Source organism: Erinaceus europaeus, chromosome 1 (assembly GCF_950295315.1).
Source record: "Erinaceus europaeus chromosome 1, mEriEur2.1, whole genome shotgun sequence".
Classification (NCBI taxonomy): Eukaryota; Metazoa; Chordata; class Mammalia; order Eulipotyphla; family Erinaceidae; genus Erinaceus; species Erinaceus europaeus.
Genome location: NC_080162.1, coordinates 19,214,197 through 19,234,740, shown reverse-complemented (window position 1 = coordinate 19,234,740; position 20,544 = coordinate 19,214,197). Strand labels below are relative to the sequence as shown.

The 20,544-nt window shown below is 39.9% G+C and overlaps 1 protein-coding gene across 1 annotated transcript in view; it reads left to right on the top strand.

The window, feature by feature from the left end:
- The window catches only part of CTNNA3 (catenin alpha 3), a 1,573,756-nt gene that overhangs the window by 48,417 nt on the left and 1,504,795 nt on the right, over positions 1-20,544 (top strand). The window contains exon 3 of the mRNA XM_060193489.1: positions 219-411. Within this exon, the coding sequence (XP_060049472.1) occupies positions 219-411 (193 nt within the window). The remainder of the gene's footprint in view (positions 1-218; positions 412-20,544) is intronic.

Genomic DNA, 20,544 nt, shown 5'->3' with positions numbered 1-20,544 from the left:
TGCAGGTGGGGAGCCAGGGGCTCGAACCAGCCATGTCTAATTCTTAATGCCATGATAGGTGATAATGTTGCTCTTGGTGTTTTCACTTTTTTGGGGGGATACAAGCAGTAGTGGGAAAAAAAAATCATATTTCTGTGAAAAAATTCTTTTGTTCTCAGTTCTGATATAACTGTGTTCTCAGTGTGTCTAATGCATGCCTTGTATTTTTCAAATTTTAGGTTACTACACTTGTTAACTGTCCCCAGAATCCTTCCAGTCGGAAAAAAGGATGTTCGAAAAGAGCCAGAGTTCTTCTAGCTTCTGTGGAAGAAGCAACTTGGAATTTATTAGACAAGGGGGAGAAGATTGCTCAGGAAGCCACAGTTTTAAAGCAAGAGCTTACTGCTGTACTTGAGGAAGTCCAAAAAGAAAGTGAGTATTCCTATTCAAATGTAGACACATATTTTAGGGAGATGTGGAATTGTATCCTTGTGACAGATAAGTTTTGTAAAGGAGCGAAATTTCCTCAATTAAAAAAATGAGCTGCATTTCTGCTGAGAAATCTTAAAGGGAAACACTAATTTAGAATATTAAATGTGTTTAGCTATGATTTAATTTTAATAAAGTAATTACAAACAAAAATATGAGTACTCTAGTCCTAGTACTCTTGTAAGGAGCAAAGTGCCTATTTCTGGGTTACTAGTTACCAAATTAGATTTGTGAATTAAAAAAAAAATTTATTTATTTATTCCCTTTTTGTTGCCCTTGTTGTTTTATTGTTGTTGTTACTGATGTCCTCATTGTTGGATAGGACAGAGAGAAATGGACAGAGGAGGGGAAGACAGAGAGGGGGAGAGAAAGACACCTGCAGACCTGCTTCATTGCCTGTGAAGCGACTCCCCTGCAGGTGGAAGCCGGGGTTCAAACCGGGATCCTTATGCCGGTCCTTGTGCTTTGCACCGCCTGCGCTTAACCCGCTGCGCTATCGCCCGACTCCCTGATTTGTGAATTTTTAAGAATATTTTTATGGGGGCCTGGTGGTAGTGCACCAGGTTAAGCGCACATGGTGGGAAGTGCAAGGACCTGTGTAAATATCCTGGTTTGAACCCCAGGCTCCCCATCTGCAGAGGAGTCGCTTCACAACTGGTAAAGCAGGTCTGCAGGTGTCTTTCTATTCCCTTCTCTGTCTTCCCCTCTCGATTTCTCTCTGTCTTATCTAGCAATAACGACAACAATAATAAGAGCAATGACAACAACAACAACAAAATGGAGAAAATGGTGGCCAGGAGGAGTGGGTTCATAGTGCAGGCACTGATCCCCAGCGATAACCCTCAAGGCAAAAAGAAAAAAAAAAGAATTGTTTTTATTAACAATCTAATAGTGGCTTATAAAATTATAAAATGACCATTCCACAGCAGCATACCCACCACCAAAGTGACCTGGCCCAGCTTGTTAATATTTTTTGTGGACTTGAGTTTGTCTTTTGTAGAACACTGAGGTGCTAGCTATAGCGGGCAGAGTGGTCATTAGGTATCTCCAATATCCAGAGTCCTAGACTTGTTTCTTTATTCAGTCCATCTAGGTAACTTTTTAATCCTCTATTGCCCTCAGTTTTATAATAATAAATGGAGATGTGGGGCTTTAGTTTTGATCATAGGATAGCATGAGAGATTCCTATGAAACTGAAGATATATTTTTCTCATGTAAGAGTACATTTTCAATATCCTTGCAGAAAGTTGGAGATAAAAATTTCAGAACTGACCACTTCTAAAATATAATCTGTATTTATTTTTTATTTTCAAAAGATTTGAATTCTGGAAGCTTAAAAAATGACATTGCATGCATTATGAATAACTTGTATTGCTGCTATGCTAATAGTATATGATACAGTACATATGTTATTACTGGGATAGCCTGAGGGTGCTTCTTTCCGAGCAAGTGCTCTCTGGGTTGGAGAGAACTCAACTGGAGCCAGTCTTAGATGCTGCGTGGGAGAGGGGTCAGGAACTGGTGCTGGGCTAGCGTCGCAGGAGAGAGACTCTGGGACTCTCAGAGCCCAAGTGTATTTTTATCAGAAGAGCAGCTCACCAATTTATACTCTCCAAGTGGGGTGGAAACAGGATGTGACGTAGAGAGGGTGGAGCAAAAAGAGAGTGGTGAAAATCAGAGTGTGTCTAGGAGAGGTGGTGGAGCCAAAAGAGAGTTCGAACCAGTGGGGATTAAACCAATGCCCTGTAGGCAGGGTGGTCCTTAGTTAACAGTGGTTATGTAAATAGACTGCAGCGTTAAGTAGGGGGAAGCTGGCATACTGCTCAACATTTTATCTTTTGAAATTCTATGTACTTATGGTAGTAACATGCTCAGTAATAATAATAATAATAATAATAATAATAATGTGCTTTTTACACATTTTATTGAGATATTTTGGTCGTTAAATATTATCAAATGCTGCATCTATTAAGATGGTTATAGTATTTTTATTTTTCATTTTGATGAATAACGTATCACACTGATGGTTTTGCGTATGTTGAACCATTCTTGAGTCTCTGAAATAAGTCACACCTGCGAGTGGTGTATGATCTTTTGACAGTACTGCTGAATTTAGTTTGCCAATCTTTTGTTGAGGAGTTTTACATCTTTGTTCATCAGAGATGTTGGCTTGTGTTTTCTAGTTTCCTGCTGTGATTGGTTTTTCTATCAGCAATATACTGACCTCTTAAAGGAATTAGAAAGCACTTCTACTTTTTTTTTTTTTACTTATCAGAAGATTCTCTGTGATTACATGTTTGTTTTAGTTAATTAATACTATTGCCTTTCTTGTGCTGTGTTTTTTTATTTTTATTTATTTATTTTTTTATTTAAGAAAGGATAAATTAACAAAACCATAGGGTAGGAGGGGTACAACTCCACACAATTCCCACCACCCAATCTCCATATCCCACCCCCTCCCCTGATAGCTTTCCCACTCTCTATCCCTCTGGGAGCATGGACCCAGGGTCATTTATTTTAAATATGTTTACATAAATTCCAAAAGCACTGTCCATCCTAGCAGCTTCCCAAGTCAGTTTCTCATAGTGTGTCCCTTTGTGGACTGCATCCTCCTGCTTGGTGTGTTGGGACAGCATTGTGCATGGACTGCAGAGAGCAGCACAGTGATTGCATTGGGGCTGTCCTCAGCCTGTGGTGTGCTTACTGTCTGGTGCTGTGGGCCCAGTCTCGGAATGACTGTCTAGAGTTGCTGTAGGTTGTGCGCTGGTTGGTTAAGGCTGCCTGTTGTGTTGGCACTTGCTGGGTCAGCAGCTGTGCACAGCACTTCGGCTACACACAGTGGCATGAAACCTCAAACAGCTAGTTAGTTCATGGAAAAAGCACCAGAATAGGTGGGCCGTGGTATTGGTTGTGGTGGTGGCTCTGGTGCTATGTAACCTCTACCTCAGTAGCTGGGGCTGTTCAGAAGTGACTGGGTCTGGACCTCTTGCAGGGACTGGAGTGTGTGCAGGTGTCTTCTCAGGGAATGGGGACTGGAGGGCATAGGCTGAGAACAGGTGGTTGGCTGGATTTGCTCCTTTTTGGCTGTGCTTTAAGAGGTCTGCTAGCTAGGTTACTTCCCAGGAATGGATGGAACTCTCATTAGTGACTGTTCTCAAAGCCTAGTAATTTGGGGGAGTAGGTTCTTAGCTGGTTCTCACCATTCTATTGTAAGCAAGGTTGTGAAAGTTAGTCAAAATGGTATCTACTAGTAAAATGGACCCTGGACTATCTTTTCTTATCTTCTAGATTAACATTGTAAGGGGGCATATCTGAGATTCCTTTGTCTAGGGGAGGGGTGGGGGACTTCTAATTTGCAGTCCTTTTTTCTTCTTTCTTTTTTCCTTTAATAAATGGTAGGAAACCATTGTTTTCTGTTTCTTTTCTTTTCTCTCTCTCTCTCTCTCTCTCTCTCTCTCTTTTTGCCTCCGGGCTTATCACTGGGGCTCAGAGCCTACACTATGAACCCAGTGCTCCTGGAGGCCATTTTTTCCATTTTGTTGCCATTGTTACTGTTATTGCTGTTGCTGTTGTTGGATAGGACAGAGATAAATCTAGAGAGTAGGTGAAGACAGAGAGGGGGAGAGAAAGATAGACACCTGCAGACCTGCTTCATTACTTGTGAAGCGACCCCCTGCAGGTGGGGAGCTGGGGTATTCTTTTTTTTTCTTTAATCTTTACTTATTGGGTAGAGACAGCAAGAAGTCGAGAGTGAAGGGCATGAAAGAGAGAGAGAGAGAAAGAGAGAGAGGGAAAGAGAGAGAGAGACCTGCAACACTGCTTCACCACTGGCAAAGCTTTCCTCCTGCAGGTGGGGACTGGGGGCTTGTACCCAGGTCCTTGTGCATTATAACATGCGCCACCACCTGGTTTCTAACTTGCAGTCCTTATTGTGAAATTATTTGGTTTGGCCTTGCCAAAGCAATGACAGATGGGACTTGCAATTGAATAATTCTAGGAGCTTTCTTTCATAGCAACATTAAGTGCAAATTACTTTTTTTCTTTGATTTAATTTGATAGGACAGAAGAATTGAAAGGGGAGGAGGAGATAGGAGACAGACAGACGCCTGTGACAATGCTTCAGTACTTTTAAAGCTTCCCTTCTGCAGGTGGGAACCAGGGGCTTGAGCCTGAGTCCTGGCACATGGTAACGTGTGCCCAACTGTTGGGGAGCATTCATATCAGATATCCATAACTTTAGATTTACTGTCTAACCCAGTACATGAAAGACTCTGTTTCCAGCAAGTTATCTGAATATTCCTCAAACGTAGCTGGATTATCTAGAAAAAAACAGTGGGTAGCCAAAGTTCCTAGACATTTAACGTCTTAACCTTGGATATGGAAGGACTGTCATTAAGGTACTGATAAGCAGCAGTCAGATGCTAAGTTTAAATCTACTGTCTTTAGATTCAGTTATTACATCCTACGTTTTTAAGCTGTTTAATCATACCCCACTGCTTATTCTGCTTCCTGCCCAAACCTATCTCCATTTGTATTTGAAATTCCTGATATTTTGTAAACCTTGTTAATAAAAGGACAATGGCCCCAAGGGGAGGGCTGTTGTATGCTTTACATTGGTTTGGTCTAGCTCTCCCCCTGCCAGGAAAATTGGTTTAGTCCTGCTAGTTTTGCCGCCGCTTGTCCCCGCCCCAAAGAACCCCAACAGAGTTCGAGACTTCTTGGCGCCGCCATGTGAGAAGGATGCAGGAGAGTTCTGTTTGGTGATTAGTTTGGGTTAGTTTATGAATCGTTGTTTGTGAATAAAGAAATACAGCTTCTCGGCCCAGCCGCGTGTCTCTGGTCGTCTCTGTTATTCGCCCGTGAAGCCAGCCCGGATAAGACAACAGAGGGATTTTTTTTTTTTTTTTTTTTTTTGCTGTCCTGTACTCACTTCTGTGGTAGTGTGGGTCAGGGAAAGTCAGTTAGACATAGAACTCTCTAGTGTCTCTGAGAAATCTTTTGGGTATCCTCTGTCACAATAATGTGACACTAAACCATCTGTGTCCCTGTCTTCCCCTCTTCTGTCTGTCTTGAGTTCTACCATTTTATCCTTTGCAGAATGAAATAATACATTTTTTTATTTTAAAGTGTTTTTTGGAAACTATTATTTTTGGATTCATTCTTTTTTATATGCAAGTATTTATAAGATTATTAGTGATTTACAAAACTACAAGATAACAGGGGTACAACTCCACACCGTTCCCTCCACCAGAGTTCTGTATCCCCATTCCCTCCATTGTAAGTAAGCTACAACAGTTCTAAAATTGCTAATATGGGTTAACTATTAATGTCTACCACTATCTCTATATATATATTTGACCATTTTTTCTATGACCCCATCTTCTCTTCCTTTCCAAGTCACACATACACCTATTACTACATCCAAAAGGATTCATTCTCCTATGTGGATTAAGCAGTACTTAGCTGTAGATTTGTTGTGATCATCAGAGGAAATAAACACATACTCTCCCTATTCTGCCATCTTTGTCCTGCCTTATAGGCATGTCAATTGTATATATATTTAAACTCAAAAAGTAAATTGTTTTAAAAAGTTCTCTACGTCTGATTGAAATCTATTGTTATGGGGTCCAGGCAAGGAAGACAACTCAAGACCAAGGTCCAAATTTTGAGAGTCTTTATTTCCCATATGGGGGCTGTCTCCAGTTCATAATGCTGGTGCAAGAGAGCAGCCCCAGCCCTTGTTACACAGTTGTTTATAAAGGCAAAACCCCCACAACTTCCACAAGCAAGCAAGATACAGAAGCTAATATAGGCGATTATTTTTAAAACTGCTGTTTTGGAGAACAAGCAAGGATTTTTGGGGAATCATCGAGCTCTTTCACCCATCACACCCTTTTATCCAAGGGTATTTCATGAGTGTACTGCATACTCCAGTGGGGCAAGAATTCTCCCGTAACTAACTGGCAGTGTGGCCGGGGAGGCCAAGTTGGGGCTCCTCAGGTCAAGCCCTTCTAGTATGATTACATAATATAATTTTAACTGTGCTCTGTTATAATGCTTGAATATCTATAGCGAGTGATGCATACAAACAATACATGTGGGTAAAGACCACCAAATACTTTACATTGGTTCTTTTTGTTAAACTGTCCAATTAATGCACCACTACTTGAGTATAAGTGAAAAATCAGTGAAATGGTAAATGAGTCTGGATTTTGTAGAAAGATCAGTGCTTACCTTCTGGAGAGCACAGACAATGATAGTGAGGAGACTGTTTAGAAACAACTTGGAGGGAGTTGGGTGGTAGCGCAGTGGGTTAAGCATACGTGACCCAAAGCGCAAGGTCCTGCACAAAGATGCTGGTTTGAGCCCTGGCTCCTTACCTGTAGGGGAGTCGCTTCACAAGCTTAAAGCAGGTCTGCAGGTGTCTATTCTTTCTTTTCCTCTCTCTGTCTTCCCCTCTTCTCTCCATTTCTCTCTGTCCTATCCAACAACGACAGCAGCAACAACAACAATAACAATAAGGACAATAAACAACAAGGGCAACAAAAGGGAGAAAAAAAGAAAAGAAAAGAAACAACCTGGAATGAATTTAAATTCAGTGGTGGAGTTGAAGTATCAGGGATATGAATTCTGATCCCAGAAACTCTGTGTAATATGAGGAACTTTTTAAATAGTTTCATGTTTCGGTGGTGGTTCTGGTTCGCATTCCTCCCCCTCCCCTTCCTCCTCTTTCTCCTCCTTTTTTTTTTTTTTTTTTAATATTTATTTTATTTATTTATTCCCTTTTGTTGCCCTTGTTGTTTTATTGTTGTAGTTATTATTGTCGTTGTTGGATAGGACAGAGAGAAATGGAGAGAGGAGGGGAAGACAGAGAGGAGGAGAGGAAGATAGACACCTGCAGACCTGCTTCACCGCCTGTGAAGCGACTCCCCTGCAGGTGGGGAGCCGGGGTTCAAACCGGGATCCTTATGCCGGTCCTTGTGCTTTGCGCCACCTGCGCTTAACCCGCTGCGCTACAGCCCGACTCCCTCTCCTCCTTCTTAATGAGATTTATTTGTCGGCATAATGTGAAGGACTAATGAAGAGCACATATGTTTAAAGTATTTTGAAAAATTGAGAAATGTTGGAAGTAGAGGACATTTTAATTTACATGTATTTACTGACCTTTGTTTTAGAAGAACATGGGACTAATTCAGATTTTTATTTTTCTTTCTGTGGAAAAGAGGTGGTTCAGTTGTAGAATGTAGGACTTGAATATGTGAGGTCTTGAATTTTTTTTGACACCTGCAGACATGCTTCACCGCTTGTGAAGCGACTCCCCTGCAGGTGGGGAGCCGGGGCTCGAACCGGGATCCTTACATCGGATCTTGCGCTTTGCGCCACGTGCGCTTAACCGCTACGCTACCGCCCAACTCGAATTTGGTTTTATATACTAAAATGTTTGCTGGAGTGGTGACCTGTTTCTTTCTGGTTAAATAAATAAACATCTTTAAAAAGAAGAAAATTCTTCTAATAATGATAGGATAAGTTATGCAGCCTGTGGCATAACTTTTTTCATTTAGCTATCACAAGTGACTCTAGTTAGACACTTAGAGTGATAAGTAATGCTGATGTTTGCTTCAAGAACTTGTTTATGAAGAATGGAAGATAGATAGTAGTAAGCAAGGGTGGTAAAATTAAAGATAATATGCAGGTAGAAGTGGAGTTATCCGGGGGCGGGCGGTGGGGCAGCGGGTTAAGCGCATGTGGCGCAAAGCGCAGGGACCGGAGTAAGGATCCCGGTTTGAGCCTGCCGGGCTCCCCCCCTGCAGGGGAGTCGCCTCACAAGCGGTGAAGCAGGTCTGCAGGTGTCTATCTTTCTCTCCTCCTCTCTGTCTTCCCCTCCTCTCTCCATTTCTCTCTGTCCTGTCCAACAACGAACAACATCAACAATGGCAGTAATAATAACCACAATAAGGCTACAACAAAAAGGGGGAAAAAATGGCCTCCAGGAGCGGTGGATTCATGTTGCAGGCACCGAGCCCAGCAATAACCCTGGAGGGAAAAAAAAAAAAAAGAAGTGGAGTTATCCAACAAAAGTGGTACAGGTAGTAATGATGTACAGTAGCTGGTGAGCTAATTGCTTAAATTTATGCATCCTACAATGACCTTGGCTCCGTACTCCCAGAAGGTTAAAGCTGTCAGGGAAGGGATGGAATACAGAGTTCTGGTGGTGGGAATTGTGTGGAGTTGTACCCCTCTTATCCTATGGTTTAGTCAGTGTTTCCTTTTTATAAATAAAAAATTAAAAAAAAGAAATTTAGATGGAAAAAATAAATTAAAAAAAACCTGGTTGGGATAATTTTCTACTTATTGAAAAAAAATTTATTACAAGGTATTACATCTTGTATTTTATTTAAACAATATTGGAATGTTCACATAATAAGAACCTAGGAAATATCCAAGAATTGCATATGATGTTTGAATTACATGTCTTGCCTATAGCATATGTATTGCATATAGTTTCTATTTTCCTAAAACCTATAGATATTGCTTCTAAGTCACACAACTGGTTGCATTGAAAGGTTTTTAGATGCTTTATGGACAATACACAAACAGACAAATCTATATATTATTGTGAACAACTTCACTTTTTTACTGAGTGAACACATTAAGGTAACCTGAGGTCAAGAAATAGGAAATTACAAGAGCCTAGATCTCCCTTTGTGTCTCCTATGTATTACTCCTTTTCCACCTATTTCTCTCTCATACTTGAGAGTCCAATGCTTCCCGGACCACTCTTTCTCATTTTTCTAGATATTGTGTAATTTAGTTTTTTGCCTCTTTTGAAACAAGAATTAATCCTACTTTTTATGTAAGTGGAATCATTTAATATGTTATCTTTTGGGTTTAGCTTCTTTAAAAACTTTTTTATTAGTGATTTTATATTGATTTTCAAAAATATGAGATAACAAGTATAATTCTGTACCGTTCCCACCACCAGAGTTCTGTGTCCCCATTCCCTTCATTGGAAACTGCAGTAGTTCTCCCATGATCACAGATATGGATTGACTATTACTTCTGTAACTATCTGTATTTATATATATTTGCTCATTTTTTTCTATAGTCCTGGCTTCTCTTCACTTCTTTTTTTTTATTTTTTTTATTAAAGAAAGGATTAATTAACAAAACCATAGGGTAGGAGGGGTACAACTCCACACAATTCCCACCGCCCAATCTCCATATCCCACCCCCTCCCCCGATAGCTTTCCCATTCTCTATCCCTCTGGGAGCATGGACCCAGGGTCATTGTGGGTTGCAGAAGGTAGAAGGTCTGGCTTCTGTAATTGCTTCCTCGCTGAACATGGGCGTTGACTGGTCGGTCCATACTCCCAGTCTACCTCTCTCTTTCCCTAGTAGGATGGGTCTCTGGGGAAGCTGAGCTCCAGGACACATTGGTGGTGTCTTCAATCCAGGGAAGTCTGGCCGGCATCCTGATGACACCTGGAACCTGGTGAGGGTGATTTACTGGGTTTCTGTGGTCATTCTAGTCCTGTCTTGTTTCGGTCCGGGTGGTCTCCTTTGGTATTCCTAGTTGATCCAGGAGAGGAGAGGAGAGGAGAGAAAGCGATCTGCTGCTCGTAGCTCCGCCTCCGGAAGTCGAATCCCTCTTCACTTCTAAATCTCATCTACACCTGTTACTACTTCAGACTGTCCTTCCTTTTTAAAATTTATTATTTTATTCTTATTCTTTATTATTTTTTGCCTCCAGGGTTATTGCTGGGGCTCGGTGCTTGCACTACGAATCCACTGCTCCTGGAGGCTATTTTCCCCATTTTGTTGCTCTTGTTGTTACCCTTGTTATTGTTATTATTGTGTTGTCATTGCTGTTGTTGGATAGGACAGAGAGAAATCAGAGAGGAGGGGAAACAGAGAGCGGGAGAGAAAGAGACACCTGCAGACCTGCTTTGCCACCTGTGGAGCGACTCCCCTGCAGGTGGGGAGCCAAGAGCTCTAACTGGGAACCTTATGCTGTGCGCCACATGTGCTTAACACTCTGTGCTACCACCCGACCCCCTGTCTTTCCTTTTTTTCTCTTCTCTGTGGGTCCTGTTGGCATTGGAGTTCAGAACCCTCTGGCCATCTTCCCTGAACATTTCTCTCCCTCTGAGAGTATGGACCAAAATTCTATTTTTTTTAAAAATAATATTTTATTATCTTTATTTATTTGATAGAGACAGATATTGAGAGGGAAGGGGGAGATAGAGAGGAAGAGAGGCAGAGAGACACCTGCAGACCTGCTTCATAGCTTGCAAGGCTTTCTCCCTGTAAGTGGGGGATGAGGGCTTGAACCTGGAACTTTAAGCATTGTAACATGTGTGCTCAACCAGGTGCACCACCACCTGGTGCCCCACCTTCCCACGCCCCAACCAAAATTCTCTTATTATTATTATCATTTAATTGTCTTTATTTATTTATTGGATAGAGACAGAAATTGAACGGGATGGGGAGGGAGGGAAGGAGGGATGGAGGGAGAGAGAGAAAGATATATATATAGATATATAGATATATCTATATATATTTCTTGTAGTGTTGTTTTATCCGGGCTGGCTTCACGGGCGGGTAACAGAGACGACCAGAGACACACGGCTGGGCTGAGAACGCAGTTTAATCTTTATTCACGAACAGGCAAATCACCACACCATGTGCTTTTCTCCATCATCCTCTCTCCACTGCTGCTGCTGGGACTCTGGATGTCCTTAGCATAGGGGGTGGGGAGAAAGAGGTTGCAAAACTAGCAAGGGCCAAACCAATTCTCTCAGAGGTCGGGGGGAAGAGGAGCAAACCAATATGAAATATACCAACATTGTAGTCTTAGAAAAAGTTCAAAATAGCAATAATTAATAGCTAGGGGTTTGTTTTCTATGACAATCCAATGGTTAGCATCTACAGTACTGTACTTGACCTCATGGTGTTTTGTGCCCTTTAGTGGTATCTGAAAATCTTCATATTAAGAACTTTTTTACATCAAAAACTTCTCAAAGAAAATAAGAAGAGATGCATTTGGAAAAGGCATTAACATAGACACAAGGGATTAGTAACAAGGACACACAACTCTCACCAGCCAAAGAAAAGCAGAATGAAAAGTGGGCATGAAGAGAACTTGACACTGGTAAACATACAAAGAAATGTTTACCCATATTACTGACAAGGGGCATACAACTGAGATGCCTATTTATGAAATTCAGTTGACAAAAATTAAAATACTACATGCTAGAAAACTTTGAAGCAGCAAGATGTTTAATACATTGCTTTTGGGAGTAGAAATTTGTGCCCCTACTTTGCAAAAACAGTTTTGGCATAATCCTTTTTGTCAAATGCCAGAGTTGCATATGTATATGGGATGGGTATGATTCTGGACCCAACTGAGGCATTTCTGGTGGTGTTGGTACACAGACATGTAGTTGACTTTTTAAGATTGGTATTTTTTGAGGTGTCTCTGAAAAGAAACATATGGATAGTAATTTTAAAAAGGAGAAAACATTTGAGGCATGTCAGCACATATGTACTGTTTCTTTGGGATCCATTATGATAGTAAGAGGATGGTATTTTATTTGGCTCATGTGAGAAACGAATTCTACAAACGTAATGAGATACAGTATATGGCATTTGCTGCCCATGCACAAAATGCCAAAGAATGAATTATATCAGAAGTATATATACATGACAACATTCTATTCATAAATACTAGTAATATATGATCCCTTCAGTTTATAACTTCTAAAGATGACACTGTTTCCTATTATGTGCTTATATGTGTATATGTGCATGTATATACTGATGTATATGGTCTGTCATGATGGATGACTCCGCTTTGAGACTTTTGCTGACTTCATGAGTTGAGAGTTTCACAGTAAATTATAGGAACAAAAATATCATTTAGTTTTTTTCCCCCATTTTTCAATTTGTGATTAATAGTGGGTAACAGGAGTGTAAAATTACAGGCACACCACACCCACCACCAAAGTTCCATGTCCCAGTCCTCTCATCTCCCAAAGATAACCATCATTAATTCATTAATTATTCTAACAAAGCTTTAGAAACAGTTTGTCTACTTTTGGTGGTATTTTTTTTTTAAATTCATGTGTATTAGTTCTCTAGATTAGATTCCACATATGAGTGAAACCATCTGATCTTTTATCTCTTTTTAAAAAATATTTATTTATTTATTTATTCCTTTTTGTTGCCCTTGTTGTTTTATTGTTTTAGTTATTATTGCTGTTATTGATGTTGTCACTGTTAGGTAGGACAGAGAGAAATGGAGAGAGAAGGGCAAGACAGAGAGGGGGAGAGAAAGATAGACACCTGCAGACCTGCTTTACTGCTTGTGAAGTGACTCCCCTACAGGTGGGGAGCCGGGGCCTTCAACCGGATCTTTAGGTCAGTCCTTGTGCTTTGTGCTACGTGTGCTTAACCTGCTGTGCTACCGCCAGACTCCCTGATCTTTTCTCTTTACTTATTTCACTAAGCGTAATCACCTCCAGTTCCATCCATTTTGTCCCAAAGGATGCAATATCATTTTTTTTTAATTGAAGAGTAAAACTTCTTTACATAGACATCTGTTGATGGGCATTTGGTCTTCCTCAAGTGCAAGAGGAAGTGGGGCAGTTTCTATCATTGTTTTTCTACGTTGAGGGCAAGGTCCTGTAGAGACTTATAAGAGGGTTTATGATGCTGTTCCTGATGAGTTGACCAGTGATCTTCCATTTCTTTGTATCATCCTCTATTTCTTTTAACATTGTCTTATAGTTTTTGTTAAAAAGGTCCTTTGTCTCTTTATTAGATTTATTCCTAGGTATTTTATCTTTTTAGATTCAATTGTGAATGGGGCTGTTTCCTTGAGTTTCCTTTCCTTTGGCCCATCTTTTGTATAAAGAAATGCCATAGGATCCCAGTTCGAGCCCCTGGCTCCCCACCTGTAGGGGGGTAGCTTCACAAGCAGTGAAGCAGGTCTGCAGGTGTTTATCTTTCTTTCCCCCTCTCTGTCTTCCCCTCCACTCTCCATTTCTCTCTGTTCTATCTAGCAGCAATAACAATAACAGTAACAATAATAACAATAAGGGCAACAAAAATGGGAAAAAATGGCCTCCAGGAGCAGTGGATTTGTGGTGCATGCACCAAGCCCCAGCAATAATCCTGGAGGCAAAAATAAATGAATAAATAAATAAATAAATAAATAAAGACATGCCACAGATTTTGTAGCCTGTTAATTTATTGAATTTGTTGATGATTTCCAATAGTATTTTTCAGTAGAATTCTTGGGGTTCTCTAGGTATAACAGCATATAATCTGAAAATAATCTTAATTTAACTTAATTCTTTCTAATCTGAATTCCTTTAATATCTCTTGTCTGATTGTGATGATGAAGGCTTCTAGGACTATATCGAATAGAAGTGCTAAGAGTTGACATCCTTGTCTTGTTCCTGATTTTAGGGGGAAAGCTTTCAGTTTTCCCCCATTGAGTATGATGTTAGCCATGGGTTTGTCATGTATTGCCTTAATTTTGTTTAGGTATTTTCCTTCCACTCCCAATATATATATATTTTTAAAGTATTTATTTATTTATTTATTCCCTTTTGTTGCCCTTGTCGTTTTATTGTTGTAGTTATTATTAATGTCGTTGTTGGATAACACAGAGAGAAATGGATAGAGGAGGGGAAGACAGAGAGGGGGAGAGAAAGATAGACACCTGCAGACCTGCTTCACCACCTGTGAAACAACTCCCCTGCAGGTGGGGAACGGGGGTAAGGGGGCTCAAACCAGGATCCCTTGTGCTTTGTGCCACCTGTGCTTAACCTGCTGGTCTACTGCCTGACTCCCAATATCTTGAGGGCCTTTATCATAAATGGGTGTGACCTTCTTGAATGTTTTTTTGCATCAATTGCTAAGATCATGTGATTTTTATCTTTTTTTGTTGATATGGTGGATTATATTGATTGACTTGTGACTGCTGAACCCTCCCTGTCTTCCAGGGGTGAATCCCACTTAGTCTTGATGGATTATTTTCTTACTATGTTGTTGGGTTTGAGTATCCAAGATTTTGTTGAGGATCTTTGCATCAATGTTCATCAGGAATATTGGTTTTTTTTTTTTTTTTTTGGTGGAGTCCTTTCCTGCTTTGAGGATCAGAGTGATACTAGCCTCATAAAATGTGTTAGGAAGTGTTCCCTCTCCTATTTTCTGCAAGAGTTTAACGATCATGGGTGTTAGTTCTTCATTGAATATTTTGCAAAACTCACTATTATGGTCTTCTGGATCTGGGCTTTTGATTACTGTTTGAATTTCTGCATAGTGGGCTTGTTAAGTTTATTTACTTTCTCTTGTGTCATGGTTAGCAGTTGGTATGACTCAGAATGTGATCATTTCTTCTAAGTTGTTGACTTTATTTCCATATAGATGTTTGTGATAGTCAGTGTTCCACGGTCTTTTGTGTCTCTGCCTTATCTGTTGTAATATATCCTCTTGTTTCTAAGTGATTTTACCATAACTTTCTCTCTTTTGTCTTAATAAGTGTAGCTAGTGGTTTATCTACTTTATTTATCTTCTCAAAGCTCTTGGTTTCATTAATCTTCCTGGTGGTTTTTTGTTTTCTATTTCATTGATATCTCCTCTCATTTTAACTATTTGCTGTCTCAGGATGACCTTTGGATCTTTTCATTGCTCCATTTCTAGTTGGTTCAGTTGGGTTGTTAGATGGTTTATTAGTGATTTCTCCTCTTTATTAATGTGGGTTTGTATTGCTATGAACTTTCTTCTCAGGATTGCTTTTGCTGTATGTCACAGGGTCTGATAATAGGTTTATTCATTTTTGTTGATATTGAGGATATTCTTAATTTTTTTTTTTTTTGATTTCTTCAATGACCCATGTGTTATTCAGAAGCATGTTGTTTAGTCTCCAGACTTTGGGGCAGTTTCTTTTTTTTTTTTTTTGTGGTTGATTTCTAGCATAATGACATCATGGTCTGAGAAGATGCATTTTATGGTTTTAATATTCACATATTTGTTTAGGCTGTGTGTGTGATCCAGCATATGGTAAATCCTTGTGAACAATTCAGATGTAGTTGAGAAAAATGTGTATTCATTTCTGTATATTTGTTAGGTTCATCTTATTGATGGTTTCATTTAAGACCACTATTTCCCTGTTGTTTTTTTTTTTTGTCCAGATGATGGGTCTCTTGCTCTAAGTGGTTTGTTAAGGCATCCTACTAATTTTGTATTATTGTCAATATCTACCTTAAGTTCAGTACTTGTTTTATATATTTGGGTGCACTTAATTGGAGTATATATATTTATAATGGTTATGTATTATTGTTGGATTGATCCTTTGACCATTATGTAGTGTCCCTATCTTTCTCTACTTACTTTCTTTTTCTTCCTTCCTTCCTTCTTTCCTCCCTTCCTTCCTTCCTTCCTTCCTTCCTTCCTTCCTTCCTTCCTTCCTTTCCTCCTTTCTCTTTATATTACAGAATTACAAGTCGACAGGGGTTTGAGTCCACACCGTTACCACCACTACAGTTCTGAATCTTCACTCTCCCCACTGCAATCCACCACAGTTCCATCAGTAGATCATCTTCTCTACAATTGTCTGTCCACATTTATACATAGTTACCCCTTCTTTTTCTGATTCAATCCTCTCTTTCCCTCTAAGCAACTCATGACATCGTAGCTACCTCCATATGTCTGTCTCCTTTTCCTTCTCTCTCTCTGGGTGCTGATCGAGCTGGAGTGCAGAGTCCTCTTATCTTCATCCTGTCACTTCTCCCCTGCTGGGAATATGGATCAAGGTTGTTTATGGGGAGCAGAAGGTAGGAGTTTTGGCTTCTGCAGCTGCTTCTCTGCTGAGCATGGGCATTGACAGGTCGATCCATATCCCCAGCCTGTTTCTATCTTTCCCTAGTGGACCAGAGCTCTGGAGATATGAGGGTCCAGGACACATTGGTCAAGTTGTCTGCCCAGAGAAATTGGGGTGGAGTCATAGTAGCATCTGTAACATGGTGTCTGGAGGTGGCATGATCTAAATTGAGACAAGATGGTTAATGAACTGGAACTAAAAAGTAGGATCAGAGAAGATGAGATTATGGATTTTAGGGTAGAAGAAAGCTAGGAGAACCATTTTAGGTAGTTTTGCTTGAGTTTGGTAGCTAGCCTGAGGTTGGATGAGAATATTGTCTGAGGGAATGGTGTCAGAGAAAAGGGCTAGAAAGTTGGATTAGGGCAGGGAGTAGTTCCAATTCTTATAAAAAAATTCTGTGGCTAAAATTTACTATTTACTTCCACCTACCTGCTCTAGGGCCCATATGTAAATACATATTTACATTTATCACAGAACCTGTGTAACTTCTAAGTCCCTGTTTGTCTGAGCTTCTAGCTCAGGGCCACATCTGAGGAAATTGCAGGCAACACTCATTTAGGACCAGTCTTTTTCAAGTGGCAGGGCAGTATATACCCAGCCTCCCTTTGGACACTGGGGCTATCCCTACTGTCATTGCTTTATGGTAGAGCCAAGGTCCTGGGAGGACCCACAAGACACGGTTCCTTATGGAACCAAGTGGTTATACTTACTTTCTTTATTTTTAATTTTTATTTAAAATTACAAAATGGAAATATTGACAAGACTATAGGATAAAAGGAGTACAATTCCTCACAATACCCACCCCCAAAACTTCGTATCCAATCCCCTCCCTTATAGCTTCCCTATTCTATATCCCTTTGGGAGTGTGGACCCAGGATCATTGTGAGGTGTAGAAGGGGGAAGGTCTGGCTTCTGTAATTGCTTCTCTGCTGAACATGGGCGTTGGCAGGTCGATCCATATTCCCAGCCTGTCTTTCTCTTTCTCTAGTGGGGCAGGGATCTGGGATCTGCGGAGGTGGGGTTCTGTTTATTTTCTTTACCTTGAAGTGTATTTTATCTGAGAACAGAACTGCTGTTCTTGCCCTTTTTTTATTCATTATTAGCTTGTAACATCTTGCACCATCTTCTTACATTAAACTGCCGTTGATATTTTCTTTGAATGTGTTTCCTGGAAATATTTAATAGATGGATTGTGTCTTTAATCCATTTAGCTGTTCTGAGTTTTTTGACAGGTGAATTTAGCCCATTCACATTTAGGATGATTATTGAAATATATGGTTTACTTATGTCCATTCTGGTTTTTGTTTTAATGTTGTTGATTCTTTTACCATTTGCTTCTACCTGTCATTTTGTATGGATGGGTTTCTATGGTGATTTCCTCAAGTTTCTATGGCGAGTCTCTTCAGTTCTTTTATATAGTAATTGCTTTACATATTTTGATACCCTTTCATTTGTTGTGTAGATGCTGATTATAAGATTCTGTTAGTTGACTGAGCCCTTAAACATTATATAATGTCCAACCCTATTTTTTAGTACTTATTTGCCTTAAAGTCTATTAAAATTATGATTCCTGTCTTTTAAAAAAAAGTCTTTTATCTTGTATGATTGTTTTCTACCCTTTCACTTTGAGACTATTTTTGTCCTGCTGAGTTAAGTGACACTCATGCAGACATCATATGGCTGTGTTGTGTTTCCTGATCCAATCTCTTACTCTGTGCCTTCTAGTATATGAAGCATCCCCTGAAGATGGGGAGTGAAGACTTGAAGCTGGGTGCTTGCACATAGTTCTATGTGTGCTTAACCAGGTGCACCACCACCCACCCCCCTTTTTTCTTTATTGGGGGTTTTAATGGTTTACAGTTGACAGTAAAATACAGTAGTTGATACATGTGTGACATTTCTCCGTTTTCCACATTACACTCTAACCTCCTACCTAGATCCTCCTCCACTATCATTTTCTGGGACCTGAATACTATTCCCTTCCCCAGCTCCACTCCAGAGTCCTTAATTTGGTGCAATATACCAAATTTCTTTAAGCATGTAGAACAAATGGACACACATACACATACACACACACACATACAAAAAAAAAAAAAACAAACAACCTTTTAAAAGCAGTCCTGAGAGAAAAAAACAAGCATGGAGACATTATTCTTCCTGGCTTATGGTACTGGAACAAAAATAGACTCACAGATCAATAGCATAGTATTGAGAGCACAGAAATAAGCCTTCACAGTTATGGACAATTAATTTATGACAAGGGGACCTTGAACATTAAATGGAGAAAGGAAGTCTTTTCAGTAAACGATACTAGGGAAATTGGGTTGAAATGTAATAGAATGAAACAGGACCATTAGCTATCACCATACACAAAAAGTCAATTCCAAATGGATCAAAGGTTTGGACATTAGATCAGAAACTCTCATGTACATAAAACACTGGCAGAACGCTGCTTCAGAAATGTCTTTGAAAACAAAAAGAAAAATACATCAACGAGACTTCTTCAAACTGAAAAGCTTTACTTCCAAAGGGAACATCACAAAGCAAACAAAACACCCTACTGATTGGCAAATTTTTACAAGTCAATTTAGACAAAGGGCTAGAAGCCAAAATATATAAATGACTCATAAAACTCAGCAACATAAAGCAATTAGCCTTATTAAAATATTGGGTAAGAACATGGACAGAATCTTTGCTAAAGAAGATATCCAGGTGGCCAGTAGATATTTGAAAATAAACTGAAAATCCCTGATTATCAGAGAAATGCAAATGAAGACAGCAATGAGATATTAGGTTATACCTGTGAGAATGACATACATTTAAAGGACAGAAACAAATGTTAGTGAGGATGTAGGGAGAAAAGATAACTTTTTACCTGCTAGTGAGAATGTAAATTGGTTCAATATCCATAGAAAACAGTTTGATGCCTCAAATCACCAGATATGGACTCCCATTACCCAGAAGTCTTTCTCCTAGGGATTTATCTGAACAACATAAACACACCCATCTAAAGAGATTTATCAACATAATTTGTGATAACTCAAACTTGGAAGCAATCTTGATATCCAATGACAGTTGTGTGTTTAAAAAGTTATGTATAGGCTGCTAAGCTGAATATGTAAACCCATCAAATTGATGGGGTTTACAGTCAACAATATTTATACACCTTTCCCATATGTGGGAGCTACTCTCTTCCCTGATCATGCTTTCTGGTCCTTCTGCCAGCCATGACATCACCTCCCCAGACAATAATTAGGATCCACCTGTATATCAGATTTCAGGCTCTGGCAAAAAACAACAACAACAACAAAAACAACAAAACACTAGTATAGTCACAGGCTCTTTGGAATGTAACTAAAATATGCCTACTAGCTATCTAGAAAACATAGACGCCCCCCGCCCGCCCCAACTCTTCACCTGCACTATTCAAGCCTTTAGGTCCATGATTGGTCAACAATTTGTTTGGCTTTGTATGTTAACTCTCTTTTCAGCCACCAGGTTCCAGATGCTAGCAGGATGCCGACCAGAAATCCCTGGACAGACAACCCCACCAATTGTCCTGGAGCTCCAGTTCCCCAGAGCCCTTCCCCACTAGGTAAAGACAGAGACAGGCTGGGAGTATGGCTAGACCTGTCAACGCCCATGTTCAGTGGGGAAGCAATTTCAGAAGCCAGACCTTCAACCTTCTACATCCCACAAGAACCTTGGGTTCATACTCTCAGAGGGTAAAAAATAGGAAAGCTATCAGGGGAGGGGATGGGATACAGATTTCTGGTGGTGAGAATTGTGTGAAGTTGTACCCCTCTTATCTAATCATTTAGTCAGTGTTTCCTTTTTATAAATAATTTTTTTAAAAAAAAGTTGTGTATGCATACACATTGGAATATTGCTTAGTAATAAAAACTGAAGAAATACCATTTACCAGAAAGAGAGGAATAAGTACAGGCTGATCTCATGTTTAGGTGGAACTTGAGACACAAGGAGAGAAAGGAAAAACAGCAGATGAAGCATAGGCTGGGTGTGGTATGTTTGTAGTAAAGTCAAGGACTTGAGGGATAGGGGAGAGGTAGAGAAGAATTGCGAGAACATTGGGAACTTGGTGCACATGGGAAAGTGGAGGAGGATTTAAGTTGGTGGTAGAAACTGTGTGCTGAAACCTATCACAGGGAGATAAGAGATTGTAC